This window comes from Nomascus leucogenys, chromosome 10 (genome assembly GCF_006542625.1).
Source record: "Nomascus leucogenys isolate Asia chromosome 10, Asia_NLE_v1, whole genome shotgun sequence".
NCBI classification, from domain to species: Eukaryota; Metazoa; Chordata; class Mammalia; order Primates; family Hylobatidae; genus Nomascus; species Nomascus leucogenys.
In genome coordinates this window covers 73,976,535-73,997,350 of record NC_044390.1, presented here as the reverse complement: position 1 = coordinate 73,997,350, position 20,816 = coordinate 73,976,535, and the positions used below count along the sequence as shown (strand labels likewise).

The window sequence follows — 20,816 nt, the reverse complement described above, 5'->3', positions numbered from 1 at the left end:
GTGAGGTAGATGCAATCCTGGAGGTACATAAGATGATCCAGTGGGTGTGGGAAGAAAAGAGTTCTATTTTTTTTTTTTTTTTTTGAGACGGAGTCTCGCTCTGTCGCCCAGGCTGGAATGCAGTGGCGTGATCTCAGCTCACTGCAAGCTCCACCTCCCAGGTTCACGCCATTCTCCTGCCTCAGCCTCCCAAGTAGCTGGGACTACAGGCACCCGCCACCACGCCTGGCTAATTTTTTTGTATTTTTACTAGAGACGGGGTTTCACCGTGTTAGCCAGGATGGTCTCGATCTCCTGACCTCGTGATCTGCCCGCCTTGGCCTCCCAAAGTGCTGGGATTACAGGCGTGAGCCACTGCGCCCAGCCGAAATAGTTCTATTTTTATTATTTTTATCTAAAAAGCTGAAAAGAAATTAAGCTTTACTAATATTTTATAAATGAATTGACACTGGTACCCAGACCTGAACCATAAATCAAATGCTCCCCATGTCACAAACAAATGCAAAGTATCTTGAGATACTTTGAGAGAAGTATTAAAATTGAGGGAAGAGTTAAAATTCCACATTACAGAAGGGTAGCAGTGATGTCCTTCCTTCCTGGTCACTCATTTGCTTTCTTCATTGGTCATATTACAATTTACATATGCCCAGTTAACTGGGTTTATATATTATATCCAGTTTTAACTAAACCAATTCTTGTGAAATGAACTGTTTTAAATAATTCCTATAATACAAAGACACCAACATTGAAGATAATAAGTAGCATAAGCAAAGGATAAGAAAATGGCAGAGCCTTTTGTATGCCATATCATGAGTCAAAACAAGACAATCCAAACAGATCTGACAAGCAGCTAGTTTTAGAAAAACTGGAAATTATCTGTAACATGAATTTACAACTACTACAATACTAAGGAGTCTTGCCTTAAGTACTGTATTAGTCCCATAAAGGAATAGCTGAGACTGGGTAATTTACAAAGAAAGGTTTATTTGGCTCATCCAGTTCTGCAGGATGTGCAAGCATGGCACTTGTATCTTACTGGCTTCTGGTGAGGGTCTCAGGAAGCTTACAATTATGGTGGAAGACGAAGGGAGAGCAGGAGTATCGCACAGCAAGAGCGGCAGCAAGAAAGACGGGGAGAAGGTGCTAGGTTCTTTTAACAGCTAGATCTCGAGTGATCACAGAGTGAGAACTCACTTGTTACGGGGAGGACAGCACCAAGCATTCATGAGGATCCACCCCATGACTCAAACACCTCCCACTAAGCCCACCTCCAACATTGGAGGTCACCTTTCAACATGAGATTTGGTGGGGACAAAACATCCAAACATATCAAGTATATAATGTGCCCAGAGCTATCAGCTAATGATAGTTCAAAGTCACCACAATTAACAACGTACTTAAATAGTAAGTGTGCAGAACATAAAGAAAAACTTCTGCTATTTGATATTTTTTTTTTCTTTTTTTGAGACAGAGTCTCACTCTGTTGCCCAGGCTGGAGTGCAGTGGCGCGATCTCAGCTCACTGCAACCTCTGCCTCCCAGGTTCAAGCGATTCTCCTGCCTCAGCCTCCCAAGTAGCTGGGATTACAGGCATGCGTCATTATGCCCGGCTAATTTTGTATTTTTAACAGAGACAGGGTTTCTCCATGTTGGTAAGGCTGGTCTCGAACTTCTGATCTCAAGTTATCTGCCCACCTCAGCCTCCCAAAGTGCTGGGATTACAGGCGTTAGCCACCATGCCCAGCTGATAATTTTAAAAGTTTGTGGCAGGTTAATTTTAAAAATCTATTTTAAAATATTAATCTCTATGTTATCCCTTTTTATTATTTGTATATAATTTCATTATTTCGTATGTCAGTTTAGCAGCATATATATATATATATATATAAGGTATATGTAAATAAATATACTTGAGGGTGTATTCAAAAATTTTTATTGATTAGGAATATGATCAAAATATTTAGAGGCTAATGGCACAGAAAACACTGCCAAAAAACTTAGCTGTGAAGGGAAGGGAAGAAACAGGGTCATATCTCTGAGGTGACAAAGATCCGATAAAAGATTTTTTTCTCACAAAAGGGATAGATCTCAGCATGTCACATATTGAAGGGATAAAGCCCAAAGAAGAGACTGAAGAATTACAGGAGGAGTTCAATGCTGAAATAAGGCCTCAAGAGGCAGAAGAAAAAGGTGTGGGCATTAAACTTGGGCAGTGAGAGAGCCACTTAATTTCCTGAGATTGGCAGAAAACAGGAAAGAACAGGTACATTATACAGTACATTTATAGGTAGGGATGGGGAATTAAGGGTTTAAGAACGATCCTGCTTGACAGTTTCCAATTAGCCTCTTAAGAGGTCAGCAAGATCATCTATCTATCCATCCCTTCATCCAATTAATATTTATTGAGCATTTACTAAGTATACCTGTTCTAGGTGTTGGGTATATAATGGCAGACAAGACAGACACAATCTTCACTCTTTTTAAGCATAAATTTTTTTTTTTTTTTTTTTTTTTCAGACAGAGTCTTGCTCTGTCTCCCAGGCTGGAGTGCAGTGGCCCCATCTCAGCTCACTGCAATCTCAGCACCCCAGGTTCAAGTGATTCTCCAGCCTCAGCCTCCTGAGTAACCGGGACTACAAGTGCCCGCCACCACGCCCATCTAATTTTTGTATTTTTGGTAGAGACGTGGTTTCACCATGTTGGCCAGGCTGGCCTCGAACTCATGACCTCAGGCGATCCACCCGCCTTGGCCTTCCAAAATGCTGGGATTACATACAATTTAATGAAGGAGAGAAACAATAAACAAGTAGAAAAATAAAAGATGAAGATTATTTCAGTTAGTGATAAGTACTATGAAAAAAATAAAGCAGATGGTAAGATAGTGACAAGATATCTGTGTGTGTGGTGGCAGGGGGCTTGGAGGGGGTTCTTAATCTAAATTAGGCAGTCAGGGAAGGCCTAACTGAGGAAGTGACATTTGAGCTGAGTTCTCAGTGTCAAGAAGGACTCAGCCTCTTAAAGATCTGGGAAAAGAATTCCAGGCAGTAGACAGAGCAAGTGTAAAGGCCCTAATAAGGAATCTATATCTAAGGAAGAGAAAGAAGAGCAGAGTAGCTTGAATACAAAGTCATGCAGATTGTAGAATGGTAGGCTCCTGGCGGCAAGGGGAGGAAGTGGCTCCGTGCCATGCAAATGTGTTGCTTGATAACAGAAAGACGGATGCTGTCAGGGCAGAGAGTTCCCAAGGTGAAGGCCAATGCCTCAGATCCAATTCCATGGATTCACCCAATACAACACAACCAGAGATGGTTTCCCTCATTCAGAAGTTACTGGCATATTGCCATGATAACAGCATTCTGCCCAACTTATTAGGCAGAGACTCTGACACTTTAGCATGAAATTCTGCCCTGAAGTCTTGTTGAAAGGGTTGAGATTTAATCCAGATGTCAGGCTTCAATGGCCATGCTACGATGTATTTGAAGGCTTTAAGCTCTCTCATAATCTCACAACCCCTACCCCATGTTGCCAGGCCACCCCAAATATCCATAATAAAAACTAAGTAAAAACATGTTATCTTCTGAGGACAAGGGGGTGCAGAAGGCCTTTAGAGAGTTGCAAAAGTTTGGTAGAATCATATACATAGGATGAAAGCAGGAACTAACCAGGGGAAACAGATTTTCTACATGAGACTGCATATCATAAACACATGCACAGTGATTGAAAAAAATTTTTTTCTCTTAATCCTTAAGACAGAGAAGAGCCATGAAGAGACTTAAGGTAGAAATCTGCTTTTTGAAGAACACCTCTGTGTGCAGTGGAGAAGATGGAGCCATTTGTCAGGTTAGGTAAAACTTTCCTTTAGGGATCAACAGCCTGTGGAGAAAGAAGGTGGGCTGACAGATCTAGGGTTGAGTGCTTTAAGACTGGCAGGACACGGTAATGGAGTGGAGCAGGTTGAAATGATGAACAAATGTTTTAGAATAGAGATGGAAGAAAGGAAATCTACAAGAGGACTTAGAGATAGGAGAAAAAGGAATCATCAGAGGACTAGGGGTCTGGAAAAGGCCAGGACATGTATCACTGGAGCAAGGAAGACTTTCTTCATCATGACAGACCATAGTGATGTTGCCCTTTGAATTCTATTAGGAATTATTATTTGAATAATTAATTTACTGGGAAACTACTCAAAAAAAATCTGTGATATTTCTCTATCCCTGTCTTGAATTGTTATTTAATTTAAATTTAAATTGGGCAGTCTGGGAATTTAGTCTCCATGTTCCTCCAGGTATGCACTGTGAAGTCCTCTAAGACCAGTGCTCAGCTATAGTTCAGAAAACATCTGTTCACCTAGATGACTGTCATTTACAGAGAGTCAGCTTAAAGAGCTAAGAGCTTTATGATTACAACAAAACCAACCCAAACCCCTTCTCAATCTCTCCAAAGTAAATTATCCTTTTCTGTACAACTATATAAGCTTATTCATGTCTAATACCGCACTCATCAAAACAACTCTACCTATTTACTTACAAATCTGTCTTATCTACTGATTAGCGTGTCATGGAGAACAGAGACTGTGCTGTATTCACCTTTGTTACTCAACATAGTGCCTAACACATAGTAGTACTTAATTAATAAACAGAAATGAAATCAATTTTCAAACATTTATTGAAAGTCTGCCTTGTGTAATTAGAAGACTTAGTATTGTTAAAATATTAATACAACCCAAAGCATTCTATAGGTTCAATGCAATCCTTATGAAAATCCCCATGACATTCTTTTTTAGAAATAGAAAAACCCACTTTAAAATTCATATGGAATCTCAAGGGACTCTGAATAGCCAAAACAATCTTGAAAAAGAACAAAGATGGAGAACTCACACTTACTCATTTCAAAACTTACTATAAAGCTACAGTAACCAAAACAGTGTGTCACTGGCCTGAAGCCATACAGACAAATGAAATAGAATAGAGAGCTCAGAAATAAACTCTCACATATATATATTCAAAGGTTTGGTAGAATCATATATACAGGATGAAAGAGGGAACTAATCAGGAGAAACACATTTTCCACATGAGACTACAGATCATAAATACTTGCACAATGATCCCCCACCAATCCTGCTGCCAAAAATTTTTCTTTTAATCCTTAAGACAAAGAGGAGCCATGACAAGATTTAAAGCAGACATTTGCTTTTTGAAAAACACCTCTGTGTGCAGTGGAGAAGATGGAGCCATCTTAATGAATAAATGAAAGGAGTTACGGAGAAGGATGGTGGTGATGGTTGCACAACATTATAAATAGAACCACCAAATTGTACACTGAAAAGATGGCAAATTTTATAACTGTATTTTACCACTATAAAAAAAACTGAAAGAAAAAGACTGCCATGTTTAAGGCATTGTATTTAGCATTGTAATAAGGTGTTATTAGGTACTGTATTATGTACTATATTGTCCCCTTTAATATGTGAGACAAAATGAATTAGTCTAAACAAAGAAACAGTAACAAAAAGCTTTATAAATACCAATGTACTCAGTGAGTAAAGGAAAACGAGATTGAGAGCCTAAAATAAATTAAATCAAATCTGGTCCTCCCCTCCTTTCATCAGCATATAGGCCATCCTGATTTCTTCCCTTCTCTCCAAAATAAAATAAAACCACAACCACATGCCAACTTTTTCGGGCTAAGTATTTATGCATAAGCTTGTTGATTATGGACTGGAGTGCTGAAAATACTTGCAGGCACATAGAAATGAACAGAATTAGGATGTCCTTCAATGGAGCAAAAAAGGTGGATCATACCAACAACCTACCTGTTACCATTAAGTATAGACAAAAGGAAATGAAAGAGAATAGATTTTAAAAGCCATATAAAATGTTGATTAGTGGAAATAAAGGACAAGTTCTACTGTCTTTACGAGCTAACTCATTTCATCTCTAAGTCCATGTCCTCTTGACTTCTCTGAAAAAATTGCACTGTCTTACAAAGATAATGTATCAGAAAAAGCTGCCAGGCTATTTTTTTTTAACTTACTTTTCTTCTAAAGCACCTTTATAGGCTCCTAACATGCATATATCATAGCACTTATCTGGCTTCAGAAACACTTGGATTAAAAGAAAAAAGATTTCTTTACACGATCACAGGATAAACATAGGCATAAGTTCCTAAACAGCGTATCAACATCAACAAACAACTTTTAAAGAAAGATTTAAAATAACTAAATATTCTAAAATCCAGTATGTTTATCATAATACTAATAGAAGTAGCACATCAGTGGCACAGTGGCAGTGGTGGCAGCAGCGGCAGCAAGTGCCATTTACTGAGTGTTTTCTCATTGCCAGGGAAGAGGTGGTTTATGAACCTCTCATTTAATCATCATCACAGCTCTTTGGGTTTGATGATAATGCACAACCATACACTATGCTACCCAGGGTTACCTATTTCATTAAACTTTTCTTTAAAGCAAATCAAAGTGTCCAAAAAAAAGCAAAATCAAACTTAGAAAATAACTTTCAAAAATGGAATTTGAGATGTTACTTCGAAATCCTTTAAAAAATTTTTTATGCTTAAAACACACACACAGAGAAAAATTGTTTTCAGGATCACTACAGAAGCTTCCTAAAATAGCACTTTGAGGTTAGTGCCATTTTCATTGTATTTAAATGGATTAGCCTAGAGTCATTACTGCTCAAAATGATACTAATCACTCTAATTCTGATTAAAGGAACATGCAAGGCCATTCCAGATAAACTGTTAAGTCAGCAGCAACCTCAATCTCCCAGGAAAGCCTTTGAGAAATACTCATAAATCCTGTCTGTGGCTCTAGGCATGCTCCTTATTTACAGTAAAGCCCTTAGGTTTTTATCAAAGTAATTTTTAAGATAAAAGCAAATTTAAAGAAAAAAGCGAGCCTCACTAAGGAAAATAAATATGACTTTTAAAAAAAACTTTATTTTAAAAACCTCTATTATATAGTTTTGTTCTCTTTCAACAAATACTGGGTGCTGGGTCAAGATATTAAATTCATTATTCGGAGAAATCTTTGGCAATGCATTTGTGACTAGTATAGCAATTTTGGTCAAAGTGCTTTCCTTTCACATCCTTGTGTGATTATTTAACTTGTGATATCTGACTTCTTAAAAAAATCAATTTATTCTTGAGCTTATACGAGCATTTTCTTTTAGTTTTAGGGTCTAAATTTCTAGTGTCTCTTAATTACAAAAAAAATTACAGTGGGTCAAAATGCTTAATAAAATCTTGTTAGGATATGATTTATTGCAGTTAATCTGACTTTTTTTTAAAGGTACTGTCTTAAGAAAACTAAAGGAATGTTTGATTTGTAGCTACAGAAAACAATTACACTTTTTAATCAAGAAAAAAACAGTCTTTTGACAGGCTGCAGGGCAGGGAGTACACTGAGATAACCTACCAGCAAATTCAGTAAAATATCAAATAATAAGTTGCTGATCATAACTAAAATAATATGGATTTAATTGAAAAATAACAATTAAGCATATGTTTTATTTGACACTGTGGCTGTGTTTCTATAGTTTTATTTAAGCCGTATTTTGGAAAACTGAATATTTTAAGCATTCAAAAAGGAATTTCTACTATTAAGAACAACCCTATGTTAAATTCTTTGTAGAGTTAATGCCAAAGTAATTTGTTTGCAGATATGAGTTTATTTGAATTGTTTAAAATGCCATTTGTATTCATATAGAATAAAGCACCATGGGTAGTATCATGATGAAGTCAGAACTCTTGTTATTATAAATCTGATCCAGAATGGAAAGAGAACTGGAAAAATGCATTAATTCTTATTCAGTTGTTCTCAGAGTATGATAAATTTTCACAGCAGTCCATTAATAGTTCTAATGGACAAGTCGCAAAATTTGAACTATTTTATTTATTTGAGACAGGGTCTCGCTTTGTCACCCAGGCTGGAGTGCAGTGGTGGAATCTCGGCTCATGGCAACCTTCGTCTCCCGAGGTTCAAGAGATTCTCCCACCTCAGCCTCCCAAGTAGCTGGGTCTACAGACGTGCGCCACCACACCCAGCTAAATTTTGTATTTTTAGTAGAGATAGGGTTTTGCCATGTTGCCCAGGCTGAGCTCAAGTGATCTGCCAGCCTCAGCCTCCCAAAGTGCTAGTATTACAGGCATGAGCCACAGCACCCAGCTGAACTATTTTATATATATATATTTTATTAATTAATTAATTTTTTGAGATGGAGTCTCACTCTGTTGCCTAGGCAGGAGTGCAGTGGTGCGACCTTGCTCACTGCAACCTCCACCTCCCAGGTTCAGTGTTTCTCTTGCCTCAGCCTCCCAAGTAGCTGGGATTACAGGCATGTGCCACCATGCCCAGCTACTTTTTTTGTATTTTTAATAGAGACGGGGTTTCACCATGTTGGCCAGGCTGGTCTCAAACTCCTGACCTCAAGTGACCCACCAGCCTTGGCCTCCCAAAGTGCTGGGTTTACAGGCCTGAGCCACCACACCCGGCCTATTTTATATATTTTAATGCTAGACACTATGCCCTAATTCTTATAAGTTTTTTAAAAAAATAAAACTATCATTGCCAAAATATATACTTTTTGGTAAGTACTCTTCAAATGAAATTAGTGAAAGTACTGGTTAAGTGTAGTAATTAAAAGCAGGGTTTAAATCCCAGCTCTTTCACTTGTTAGGGCTGTATAATCTCAGAGAAATTGCTTGATCTTTCTATGCATCAGTTTCCTCATCTATTAAAAGGGAAAAATTGCAGAATCTACCTTATAATGTTGGCATGGTGATTAAAAGAAGTTAATTGTTATAAAGCACTTAGCACAATGCCACAGAGTAAGTGTTCAATAACTGTGTACTATTATTGTTGTTCTGGATAAAACCAAGAACAGTAACTATTTGTGGCATTTGCAACAAATGCCAAATTCTCTTCTCCTGTTGAGCCTCAACATAACAAACTGAAAGGCGGCAGAATAAAAATTTCTCATCAGGGCATAGTAATGATTTCCATGATAATGATTTCTGACCTACCAGTTACCTGATTTACTGTAGTATTTTCACTTTCTTGTGCTTATAACAATTGAAATTAGATGCATAAAACCAACAACTGATGATATCCTTCATTACGATATCAATACAGAGCTTACCCACCTGTGTAGCTCTTCTGTTTTGTCTTCAGTTGGACCTACGATTAGTAAACAATGACGAAGGACAGCTGCCATTACACGGAACTGATGAGAATCACTCTATGGCAAATAAAAAAGAGAGGAAAAATTGGGGGTTGAATGCCTTAACAGTGGGGTCTGCTACTTTACTACATCTCTTGCCCACCCCAAACAATCATTCTTATACCATACATTTTAGATGGCAGAATATCCTAGGAAGAATTCCTGAGGCAATACTAAGTAAATAGTCACTATCTCATATGAACAACCATAACCACTTCCAGAAATGCTGACCTAGCCACTCTCTTTTACCTTCTTAAGATTCAATTCCACCAGAGACTTTTTTTCATTTCCAAAAAGCCTAAATTCGTTTGTTCTATGGTGCACTGTTCCACTTTACTAACCATTATGAAAGTTTCAACAGATGTGATGTTACCAGGTTTCTCAGAGACTGGTTGTACATCCTTAATAAAAATGTCTCATCTCTTACCTTTCAAAGCAGTAAATTCACGAACTTCATTTTAATCAATCTTAATATCCTAATTCCCCCAGAACTACCAGCAAGTAATGAAAAACAAGTGATCTCCAATGTTTACTCATTGGCAGTGGTATTAAAGAGACACAGGCAGTTAGAGGCAAGAAGGCAAACAGTAGGAAATAAACTAAGTCCTGAATAATCATTTGGTTTACTTCTTCATTTTTAGTGAGATCTTGGGCCATTACACCTTCTTTAATTATCTGCATCAACGTCATATCTTTCTTCTTCCAGATTTTAAATAATTAAGAAGACACATGAAATTAGAGACAATTGATAGAGAGCCTGGATATGCCATATTTCAGGAAGACTCCAACTACCTCAAAAACTACTAAAAAATTATAAAACTTCTTTTTTTTTTTTTTTTGAGATGGAGTTTTGCTCTTGTCGTCCAGGCTGGAGTACAATGGTGTGATCTCGGCTCACCGCAACCTCCTCCTTCCAGGTTCAAGCGATTCTCCTGCCTCAGCCTCCCAAGTAGCTGGGATTACAGGTGCCCGCCACCACACCCGGCTAATTTTTTTTTCTTTTTGTATTTTTAGTAGAGACAGGGTTTCACCATGTTGGCCAGGATGGTCTTGAACTCCTGACCACAGGTGATCCACCCACCTTGTCCTTCCAATGTGCTGGGACTACAGGTGCGAGCCACTGCGCCCGGCCAAAACTTCTTAATATATCATTGATTTCAGGTCCATGTGAAGTGATATATTTTCATAGATTATACATATATATCCTATATTCATATATAGAACTCACATAACCCTTCTAGGAAGATGTCTCTCCTAAAATCTAGCAAGCAATTAGGGCACACTTTCACAACTCATAATGTGGACAATAACATTTTAAATATAACATCATGATGTATAGAGCTGGATGAGAAGAGGGCCTCAGTGGCCTAACTGAAATAAAGGCACTGCACTTGGGGTCAGGACTCTAGATTGGCACTTTAGACAAGTCATATAGTATCTCTTAGCCTCAGTTTCCCCAAATGAATCTCCAAATACTGGAGGGTTCTGTCAGGGTTACAAAGGATTAAAGAAAATGATATGCATAAAAGTGCTTTAATACTTTCAATAAAACATTTGAAGGTTGGGGGAAGGATAACAGAGGAAGGGAACAAAAGGCAAGACTGATAGAGCTGAAACAAATGATAAATCATTGTAGGGGGAAAGGGGAAAAACAAAGAGGACTACTGGAATGACAGAGACACTAAGACTGGAAGGGTTAGAATGAATGTTGTCCCATTCACTATCCATCTCAAACGCCTGAATAAAAATTCTCTCATATGAGCCGGGCGCAGTGCCTCACGCCTGTAATCCTAGCACTTTGGGAGGCCGAGGCGGGTGCATTGCCTGAGGTCAGGAGTTAGAGGCTAGCCTGGCCAACATGGTGAAACCCCGTCTCTACTAAAAATACAAAAATTCGCCGGGCATGGTGGTGCAAGCCTGTAATCCCAGCTACTCGAGAGGCTGAGGCAGGAGAATTGCTTGAACCTGGAGGCTGCAGTGAGCCGAGATCGTGCCATTGCACTCCAGCCTGGGCTACAAGAGCTAAACTCCGTCTCAAAAAAAAAAAAAAAAAAAAAAAAAAAATTCTCTCATATGTTAAATACCCATGTGAAACGCATTCATTACTCAACTCTTGATAAGATCGTATTTTCCTTGGTTTTAAAAATTAACTAGGGAATACATTTCCTTTTAAATTATATTTTCCTTTATTTTAGATATAATAATCTTTCTCTTTTCATGCTGATGTTGACAAGCTTTTGGAAATCTATCCATTTGGTCTTTCCATTATTTGCAGCTGCAAACCAAAATTCTACTTTTTACCTTTTCCAGTTTTGGTAACATCAACTCCCAAGTTGTACCCTATGTCTACAATGTCTTCTTTTACTCTAAATCCACTAAATTAGCTCCATTTCTCTACTCAAAACAACTATCAAAATCCCTGGATTGTTTGCCTCTGCTCTTTGCATCGCTGGTTCCTTTGCATACTCCAGGTCTCAGCTAAAGTATCTTCTCCGAGAAGACTCTTTTTTCTCTCATGAAATCATAATTTGTAATTTCACATTTGTTTACTTGCATATACTTTGTTTCCTCCACTAATCTATTACCTTAATGAGGAAAGAGGGTGTGTGTTTAATAGGTCATCAATAAATTTTAATGTAAATGTTAAGTATAATGTACATACAGAAAAGTGCACAAATCATGTGTACAGCTAAATTTTGACAAAATGAGCACACTCATATAACCAATATAAAAATAATGCAATGCCAAGATTAAGAATCCCAGAATTCTTTCCATACCCCCTTCAAATGACCATCTTCTGCTCCTCAAGGGTAATTCTAACTTGTTAATGTCACAGGTTAGTATTTTGGTTGTTACTGAACTTTACACGTATGGAATCATAAAATACAGACTCTTGTGTTGGCTTGTGAGATTCATTCACATTACTCTGTGTAGTTGCAGTCTGTTCTTTGTCATTGTTTGAGAGCAGTGCTATTTGAAGTATGTTTGTGTACCACTGCTGGTCCCCACCCTATTCATCACTGGCCTGCAACACCATGAGTACAGAAGATACGTGTGAACATTTAGAAACTTTTGGGCAGTTTGGCATTGTGTGTAATATTGCATTACACAAGAGTTTCATCCTGACAGATTTTTAGGGAAAAAAATCTGGTCCCTCACCTACAGATAGGTTAAGAAAGCACTGCTATATAGTATTCCAATGTATGAATATGTCACAATTTACTTCTCTGCTCTACTCCTGATTGACACTTGGATTGTTTCCAGCTTGGGGCTATCTTGAAAAGTGCTGATGTGAACACCATTTTTACATGTCATTTGATACCTACAGGTATACACCCTAGAGAGGAGATGCTGAGTCACAGCTTATATCCATATGCCAAGCTTTACCAGGTACTGCTCAACAGTGTTTCAAAGTACTTATACCAATTCATACCCCATCAGTTGCTCTACAGGGGCACTAATACTTGTTAGAGTCAGCCTTTTTAATTTTAGTCATTCTCATGGATGTGTAGTGATTTCTTGGTTGTAGTATGCATTTTTATGGTGACTAATAAATTTGAACACCTTTTCATATGTTTATTACTCATTTGGATATCTCTTTTGTGAAGTTCCTGTTCAAGCCCTTTTCTTTTCTCTTTTTTTTTTTTTTTTTTTTGAGATGGAGTCTCGGTCTGTTGCCCAGACTGGGGTGCAGTGGCACAATCTTGGCTCACTGCAAGCTCCGCCTCCCGGATTCATGCCATTCTCCTGCCTCAGCCTCCTGAGTAGCTTGGGACTACAGGCACCTGCCACCACGCCCGGCTAATTTTTTGTATTTTTAGTAGAGATGGGGTTTCACTGTGTTAGCCAGGATGGTCTCGATCTCCTGACCTCGTGATCCGCCCGCCTTAGCCTCCCAAAGTGCTGGGATTACAGGCATGAGCCACCGCACCTGAACGCCCTTTGCTTATTTTTCTATTGAGGTGTCTGATTTTTATTTTTATGGGTTTGTAGAGCTTTTTAAACGTATTCTGAAGAGAGTCATTGCACATTTCTTCTCCTCCTGGTGTCTTGTCTTTTTGCTTCTTTTGATGAATTCACTTTAATGAAAATCGATTTGTCATTTCTTTAATTAAATGATTTTATCCTTATTTTGTCCTGTTTTTGAAATCTTTGCTCATATAAGAAATGTTTGACTTGCATGAGATAAAGTCATGAAGATACTCTTCAATGAGCTTTATTATTTACCTTCTATATTTAGGTCTCTTATCCACCTCAAATTAATTTTTTGTGTATGGTATAAGATAGGGATTCAAATTCATTTTTTTCCATATGGCCATACAATTGATAAAGTCTCATTTATTAAAAAGCCCATTCTTTCACTACTGCATTTCAATGTTACCTGTAAGTCAGTTGACTGTATCAACTCTATTCTCTTCAATTACTCTATGTCTCCATAAATATTTGTTGGATGAGTGCTATCATTTAAGAAGTCTTAACAAAGCTTAAAGTAGACACTATTTTCTACTGTTGGTTATTCTACTGTGTGACTTTCCCTAAGTAATTTAAACTCTGATCTTCACTGTCCTCATTTGTCAAATGGGGTTAATGCTCCTGTCTCACAAAGATGCCAGCAAAGAAATGCAATTGCTTTTTACAAAGCATTATATAAACACAGCTTATACAACTGCTTATTAATTGTTTCCTGATTTAGTTTTGATATTTTCAGGGCATCAATATTCTCTCCTCCTGAAATGATACCACCTTCAAAGGCTGAGAGAGAAAAGAAGTCGATAAGGATGAAGGGCAAAGGAAGAGAAAGACAGCAAGCAGGCTTGGTTGTGATAGTGAAAATCGAAATGAGGTAACATTAAAATGGAGAAAAAAACTCAGGAAATTCTTTGGGATCTCTTTATATAGCTTTCACATCTTAATTACAGATTCCACTACTGCATATTGCCTTCAAAATCTCTAAAATAATCATGGAACTAACTTCTTTTGTGACATTCCTAATTAACTTCTATGGACACTCACTGTTTTATCTCATTTAAATGGTATCCTTTGACTACTCAGATACTTGTAGTTCTCTGTGTGCACTGGGTTGTCTGTTTCTAACATGTCTGCTGGTCTGTACTTTCTTACTACGTTTCACTGATACCTTGGAAGCACAGGAGAAGGGAATGTGGTCTTCATTCTAGGGATCCCTTACAGTCCCTAGAATAACATACTCTCTTCCATCAACAGAGATATTTAGAAAAGTGTTAAAGTAGCAGGAAAACAAGACCATTTCAATTAACTTTTCTAATACTGACTGTATATCCTGCTAAAGAAATCAACTGGCTTTTAAAAACACACTACCTTTAGGAAAGGGAGACAGAGGCTGATTCCACATGTGGAAATAAGGCTAGCTATATTTCCTACTGAATGGAAAGCAAACTCCAAATTAATCTGCTGATGACATCAGCAGGCAGGCACGAATTTAACACTGAGACATGAATCTAAAATGAACAAATTGCACTAATTTGCTAAACCTCAAGAAAAACCTAGTCATTAATTTTATATTTTTGGTGAACTGTAAATGAAAGTGGTCATAAAAATAACTAAAACAGTTTAAAACCAAATGTTTGCATTTTCTGTAACTGTAAAGCTATGAAACAGGCAAAGATTTTAAAAAGTGAAATGCCCAGGGTTTGAAAAGGTATAAACCAACAATATTTTTCTGAAGGTAAATTTGGCAACATATACAAAAACACCTTGAAACTTTGAAACCCTCTGGCCCACCAATTTCAGAAATGTATCTACAAAGACTTTGTAAGAAAAATCATTAGAATTTAAAACAGCAAGCAACTGCAAACAATCTAAGTGTCTTCAAAAGGGAGATTTGTTAAAGGTTGATACATCTTTCCTTATGAAGGAATACTCTAAGTATAAAATATATAAGTATTTTATATATTTTATATATACTTATATATTACTCATATTTATATATACTTATATATTACTCATATTATATACTCATAAGTATATAATATATAAGTATATATAAAATACTTATATATTATATACTTAGAGTATTCCTTCTTCTCTCTCTCTTTTTTTTTCCTGAGACGCTGTTAACCAGGAGGGAATGCGGTGGCACAACCATGCAGCCTTAACCTTCTGGGCTCAAGGGATCCTCCCACCTCAGCCTCGCAAGTAGCTAGGACTATAGGCACATGCCACAACGCCTGGATAATTTTTATCTTTTTTTATTTTTTGTAGAGATCAGGTCTCACTATGTTGCCCAGGCTGGTCTCAAACTCCTGGGCTCAAGCCATGCTCCTACCTCAGCCTCCCAAAGTGCTAGGATTACAGGCGTGAGCCACCACTGCACCGAGCCATATTCTTTATTTTCATAGGTCTCTTTATACTTATAAGTACATATTATTTCACAAGAAGTTAGAAGGTGGTCATCAAAAATTTCTTTTGGGTTGGAGAACCCTTTTTATCCCCCAAATTAAATCTTAATTACAACCTATATTTAAAGAAAAGTAATAGCAATAGCAAGAACAATTGGTGCTCTTTATTTAAAGTGACAGGATTCAGGAACTTGGAGCACTGGCCAATTACTCCCAGAGGCCACTGCTAGGAACTCTGTGGCTTAAAGAAACATATGTTGAAAACCTACTCTTTATGAACTTTTATTGTGAAGAAAAGAGACTAAGATTATTAAATGACTGCATTTTTGAAAAATGTATATATATATATATTTGTTTATATATTATACAATGAAGAATAGTTAGAAAGATATACTCCAGCCGGGCCCAGTGGCTCACACTTGTAATCCCAGCACTTTGAGAGGCCAAGGTGGGCGGATCACTGAGGTCGGGAGTTTGAGACCAGCCTGACCAACATGGAGAAACCCCATCTCTACCAAAAATACAAAATTAGCCAGGGGTGGTGGCACGTGCCTGTCATCCCAGCTACTCTGGAGGCTTAGGCAGAAAAATCACTTGAACCCAGGAGGCAGAGGACGCGGTGAGCCAAGATTGCGCCATTGCACTCCAGCCTGGGCAACAAGAGGGAAACTCCATCTCAAAAAAAAGAAAGATACATACCAAAAGGCAAATAGTGCTTGGTGCAGTAGCTTACACCTGTAATCTCAACTACTTGGGAGGCTGAGGTAGGAAGATTGCTTGAGGCTACAAGTTCAAGACCAGCCTGAACAACATAGCAAGACCCATGTCTTAAAAGAATGAAAAACAATTAGCCGAGTGTGGTGACCTGCACTTGTAGTCCCAGCTACTCAGGAGGACAGCTTGAGCCCAAGAGTTTGAGGCTGCAGTGAGCTATGATCACACCGCTGCATTCCAGCCTAGGCAACAGACAAGACCCTGTTTTTTTAGTTAAAAAAAGAGGCCGGGCACGGTGGCTCATGCCTGTAATCCTAGCACTTTGGGAGGCCGAGGCGGGTGGATCATGAGGTCAGGAGTTCAAGACCAGCCTGGCCAATATGGTAAAACCCTGTCTCTACTAAAAATACAAAATTAGCCAGGCATAGTGGTGCACGCCTGTAATCCCAGCTACTCCAGAGGCTGAGGCAGGAGAATTGCTTGAACCCGGGAGCCAGAGGTTGCAGTGAGCTAAGATTGCGCCACTGCATTCCAGCCTGGGTGACAGAGCAAGACTCTGTCTCAAAAAAAAAAAAAAAAAAAAGAAAAGAAAAGTGTTTATCTTTTGAGTGGTGAGTTTACAGGTAATTTGTATTTTCTTATTGCTTATATGCCTTTTTCCTCGATATTATACAATGAGCATATATTATTTTCATAAAAAGGAAAATAATGTTTATTTTAAAAGTTGGATTCTTCTGTACAATAGGCTTTCCATATCCTTTTATTTCAGTCACTGTTTTAAAATTCTGGCAATTCTCTATGGGCTTGCCGAATTGAAGTAAATTGTCTTTTGTGTCTTTTATCTGACAATCAAGCAGATATTAAAATCCAGGTAAATGGGCTTTTAGTAACAAGTTTCTTCGCACTCTGGTGAGAGATTTTTTTTTTTTTTGAGACAGAGTTTCACTCTGTCGCCCAGGCTGGAGTGCAGTGGCTTGATCTCCACTCACTGCAAGCTCCGCCTCCCGGGTTCATGCCATTCTTCTGCCTCGGCCTCCCGAATAGCTGGGACTACAGGTGCCCGCGACCGCGCCCGGCTAATTTTTTGTATTTTTTTTTTTTTTTAGTAGAGACGGGGTTTCACTGTGTTAGCCAGGATGGTCTCGATCTCCTGACCTCGTGATCTGCCTGCCTCGGCCTCCCAAAGTGCTGGGATTACAGGCGTGAGCCACTGCGCCTGGCCGAGAGATTTTCTTTATGCTACGTTGTGGGTCCCTCACTAGAAAGTACTCTATGTTTTGGTCTCTGTCTTTCATACACTGTTTAACTTCCACAAAATGTTCATCCTCCAATTTTTTATCCCCCGGTTTTTCAAATGGCTGAATCATTCTGTTTTCAGATCTCAGGAGAGACCTTCAGAAAATTTCTCTTACTAAGTATTCTCAATCGGTGCGCTCTTTCTCTCCTAGCACTTAACGGAATTTGAATTATATATTTGTTTACTGATTTATTACCTATCTCACCTAAAAAAACTGAAGTTTCATGAAGGCAAAGACAATGCCTATTATTTGCCAAAATATTACATAATGTCCGGCATTATTTCTAGCAATTGACCATAAATATTCACTGACTGACAGACTGATCGGATGAATGAATGACTAAATGTTTGCTAAAAGTTGACTTTGGAAACTCATGAAGACATTCTTATCTAACTGGGTTGGCAAAAATCTTATTTTCAATAGTATTTAAATTTCTGAGCACTTCAATAACAGCCCAGAGTCACATTAAATGTGCATATTTTATAATGGCTATATCAACTGACTCACAACAGGTACTAGGTCAGAGATACCCGCTCCAGGATTACTGATCCTTCTCACGTATCTTTTGAAGAATAAATATTCTATAACACAGAATGAGTATTTGCTACTTCAACATTTTCTAAAGCTTCTTCTAGCTCCGATATTACTTATAACTGAAGTATACTAATGAGGGATAATCTCAATATACTGATATTTATTACCTATCATCAATCTCATACATATACTGATGTGTAGCCACTGAATTTTAAACCGTTTTTTGTCAGGAATCTGAACAGTGTGAGCTACTATTTTGGGTATAATTTAAATAACAGGGTGCTCTAACAATGGCAAACCAACAGTCTCAGGAATTTAAGGTCTCAAATGGAGAACTTAAAAACCCCAAAACAAACCGCGTAAGAAAAATAACCATAGAAGGTACCAAATAAGCAAAGAAACATAACATTTTAAATACTTCCAAATATTTGGTTTCAATGCATAAACGGAGCATGTGGGCTTTCCACATCTTTTCTTGCCAAGTCCCAGGAAAAACTGACCATACTACAGTCATCTAGAACAGCTGTTAGGACTGATATTCAAATATTTAGTTTCAAAATACAGACCTATTTGTGCTTTAAAACTCAGATGTCTGCATATTCCCACTATAACAATGCACTGAGATAATCCCTTTAAAGTAGGCTGCTGGCAAAAACAGATCTTTACTCATGGGCGAGAAGTGTTTCAAATGTTAGCCTAAATCTTAAAGTCAATTGTCAAAAAAAGACAATTTGCTCTGGAACCAAAATCTCTCTTTTTACAGCAGGGGCTGAATTTCAACAGTTATTTAAAGCTAAAAAGAGAATAAATGTGACATGTTATGCTTCTAGAAGGAGGGAAAAAAGCTTATGTCTACTTCACTTAATTTGTTGACTTCCTTAAACTAAGTTTCCTATTTAGCATATTGTTCTTGTGCTAAATGCTAAACTATCAAATCTGCCTCACTTTGGGTTGCTGAAGGGTCCAAGCCACAGTGAAGAAAGATCTTTGTTTAGAAATAAGTCAAGTGGTTTAAAATAACCTTTCCCACACTCTGGTATAATCAGCTTGTTTTCTAGAACTTATGAGCACAGATATCTAGTTGTGGCCCTATACCTCTGATAGCTATCTAACACTACAGAGAAACCTCCCGGAGACTGGGACGATAGGCATACACAGAGCATCTTCTACGCTCCTGAGCAGACACCAATTCTGATTGATCAACTTCAATTGACTTGATCTGTCGTAACTTTTCTTTAAGATGGTAGCCACTGAAAATGCCTATAGCTTTATCAACCACATTGTTTTGTTTCCCCTCAAATCTTGTAATTTAAACCTTATTCCTGAAAGAGGCACTCTTAAAAAGAGAGAATAATGCAACTCAGAAAACTATATTTGGCATCTTACAAAATAGTAGTCCATTTTTACACCTATTCTGATAGGTGTTATCACACAAATGCAAAGAATAAGACTTACAATGGTTAAGAAGTATATCCTGGGTAATACAATTGCTTAATAGGAGAAGTGGGAACTTTTTCCATTTCCCAACTTGTATTCTTCTCTTGCAGGAAACTCTAGGGATGTCCCAGACCAATTAAATTCCAGGTAGACAAAAATAGCCTTCTCTACCTTACCTCTTTATGCACCTTCCAACTGTCTACCGTCACATTGAAGAGAGCTTTGAGGGCCTCAATGGCACAGTCCGTCTCCTGAGGTGAGAGAGGAGGTCCGTTATGGTCTATGGCCGATTCATACTCATCGGTCCACTTGATGCTAAAGGCACTTTCCAAGATCTGGGTTAGCAGCGGTAGTCCCTGGAGCTCATAGCGCAATTGTGACCTGATGTCGGTGTGCAAAAGTGACAGAAGGAAGAGCAAGCGCAAGTCAAAGCACTTAATATCATTGATAAATTTCCGGTCCTTGCACTTTCTCAGGAGGTTACAGAGCTTTGCAGCAAGATTAAGTTCCAGGCTGAGCTGCTGTGCCATCTGACTGTTGAACACTATATTACACAGACATTTTAATGACTCCACAATAACTGGGAACTCTGATACTTTCTCCAAAGAATCATCTAACTCATTTAACTTCGCTAGTCGCAGCAGTATCTGCATATTTTCCTTAGTTGTTACAGGAACTAAAACCTTTTTGTCTCTGGAGAGAATGCGGAGTACTTCCAGGCAGGACACTTGACATGTTGTTGGGATGTCCTTTATGAGGACTTTAAATATGCCTTCACAGAGTTTCTGAAAAACAAGAACGAGTATGCAAAAATCATTATTTGGCTCAAATGACCTAACACAGAATGTTTCTCTGCCAATGTATTTAACAACAGTTAAAAATCCAGAGAGAAAAGGTTTTTATTATTTTTTAAATCACGGAATGTTAGAAACTGAAATATAAGGTCACCATCAGGATGGAAGACAATCAGTTTGAATCACAGCTGTTCCCTTCCCAGAAATAAAGATTAACGTCTCAAGAATTGGTTCATACTTGTCCAGACAGAGTACAGGCTCTTGCAAAAAGACGTAAAGAAGTATGCATTTCTGCTGAGTTTTAGCTGTGCTATTGCTTCTGAATTTATAGTTCTTTAGCAGCAGTCCCATGTTTCAGAAACCCTAGAGCCCCCTTTAGCTAAGATCTAATAATATTTAATCATCAAACAACCCCAGAGAAGAACTTTTG

At 38.0% G+C, this 20,816-nt stretch overlaps 1 protein-coding gene across 7 annotated transcripts in view; it reads right to left on the bottom strand.

Annotated features, from left to right (window-relative positions):
• Nucleotides 1–20,816, bottom strand: part of RIC8B (RIC8 guanine nucleotide exchange factor B) — a 115,623-nt gene that overhangs the window by 54,239 nt on the left and 40,568 nt on the right. For all 7 annotated transcript variants that reach the window (XR_004032051.1, XR_004032052.1, XM_004089429.3 and 4 more), the window contains 2 exons: nt 19,769–20,377; nt 9,156–9,250 (listed from right to left, as the gene is read on the bottom strand). Coding sequence is in view for 5 of the 7 variants with exons in the window: in XM_004089429.3 (XP_004089477.1) it covers nt 9,156–9,250; nt 19,769–20,377 (704 nt within the window). In the remaining 2 variants the exon portion in view is untranslated. The remainder of the gene's footprint in view (nt 1–9,155; nt 9,251–19,768; nt 20,378–20,816) is intronic.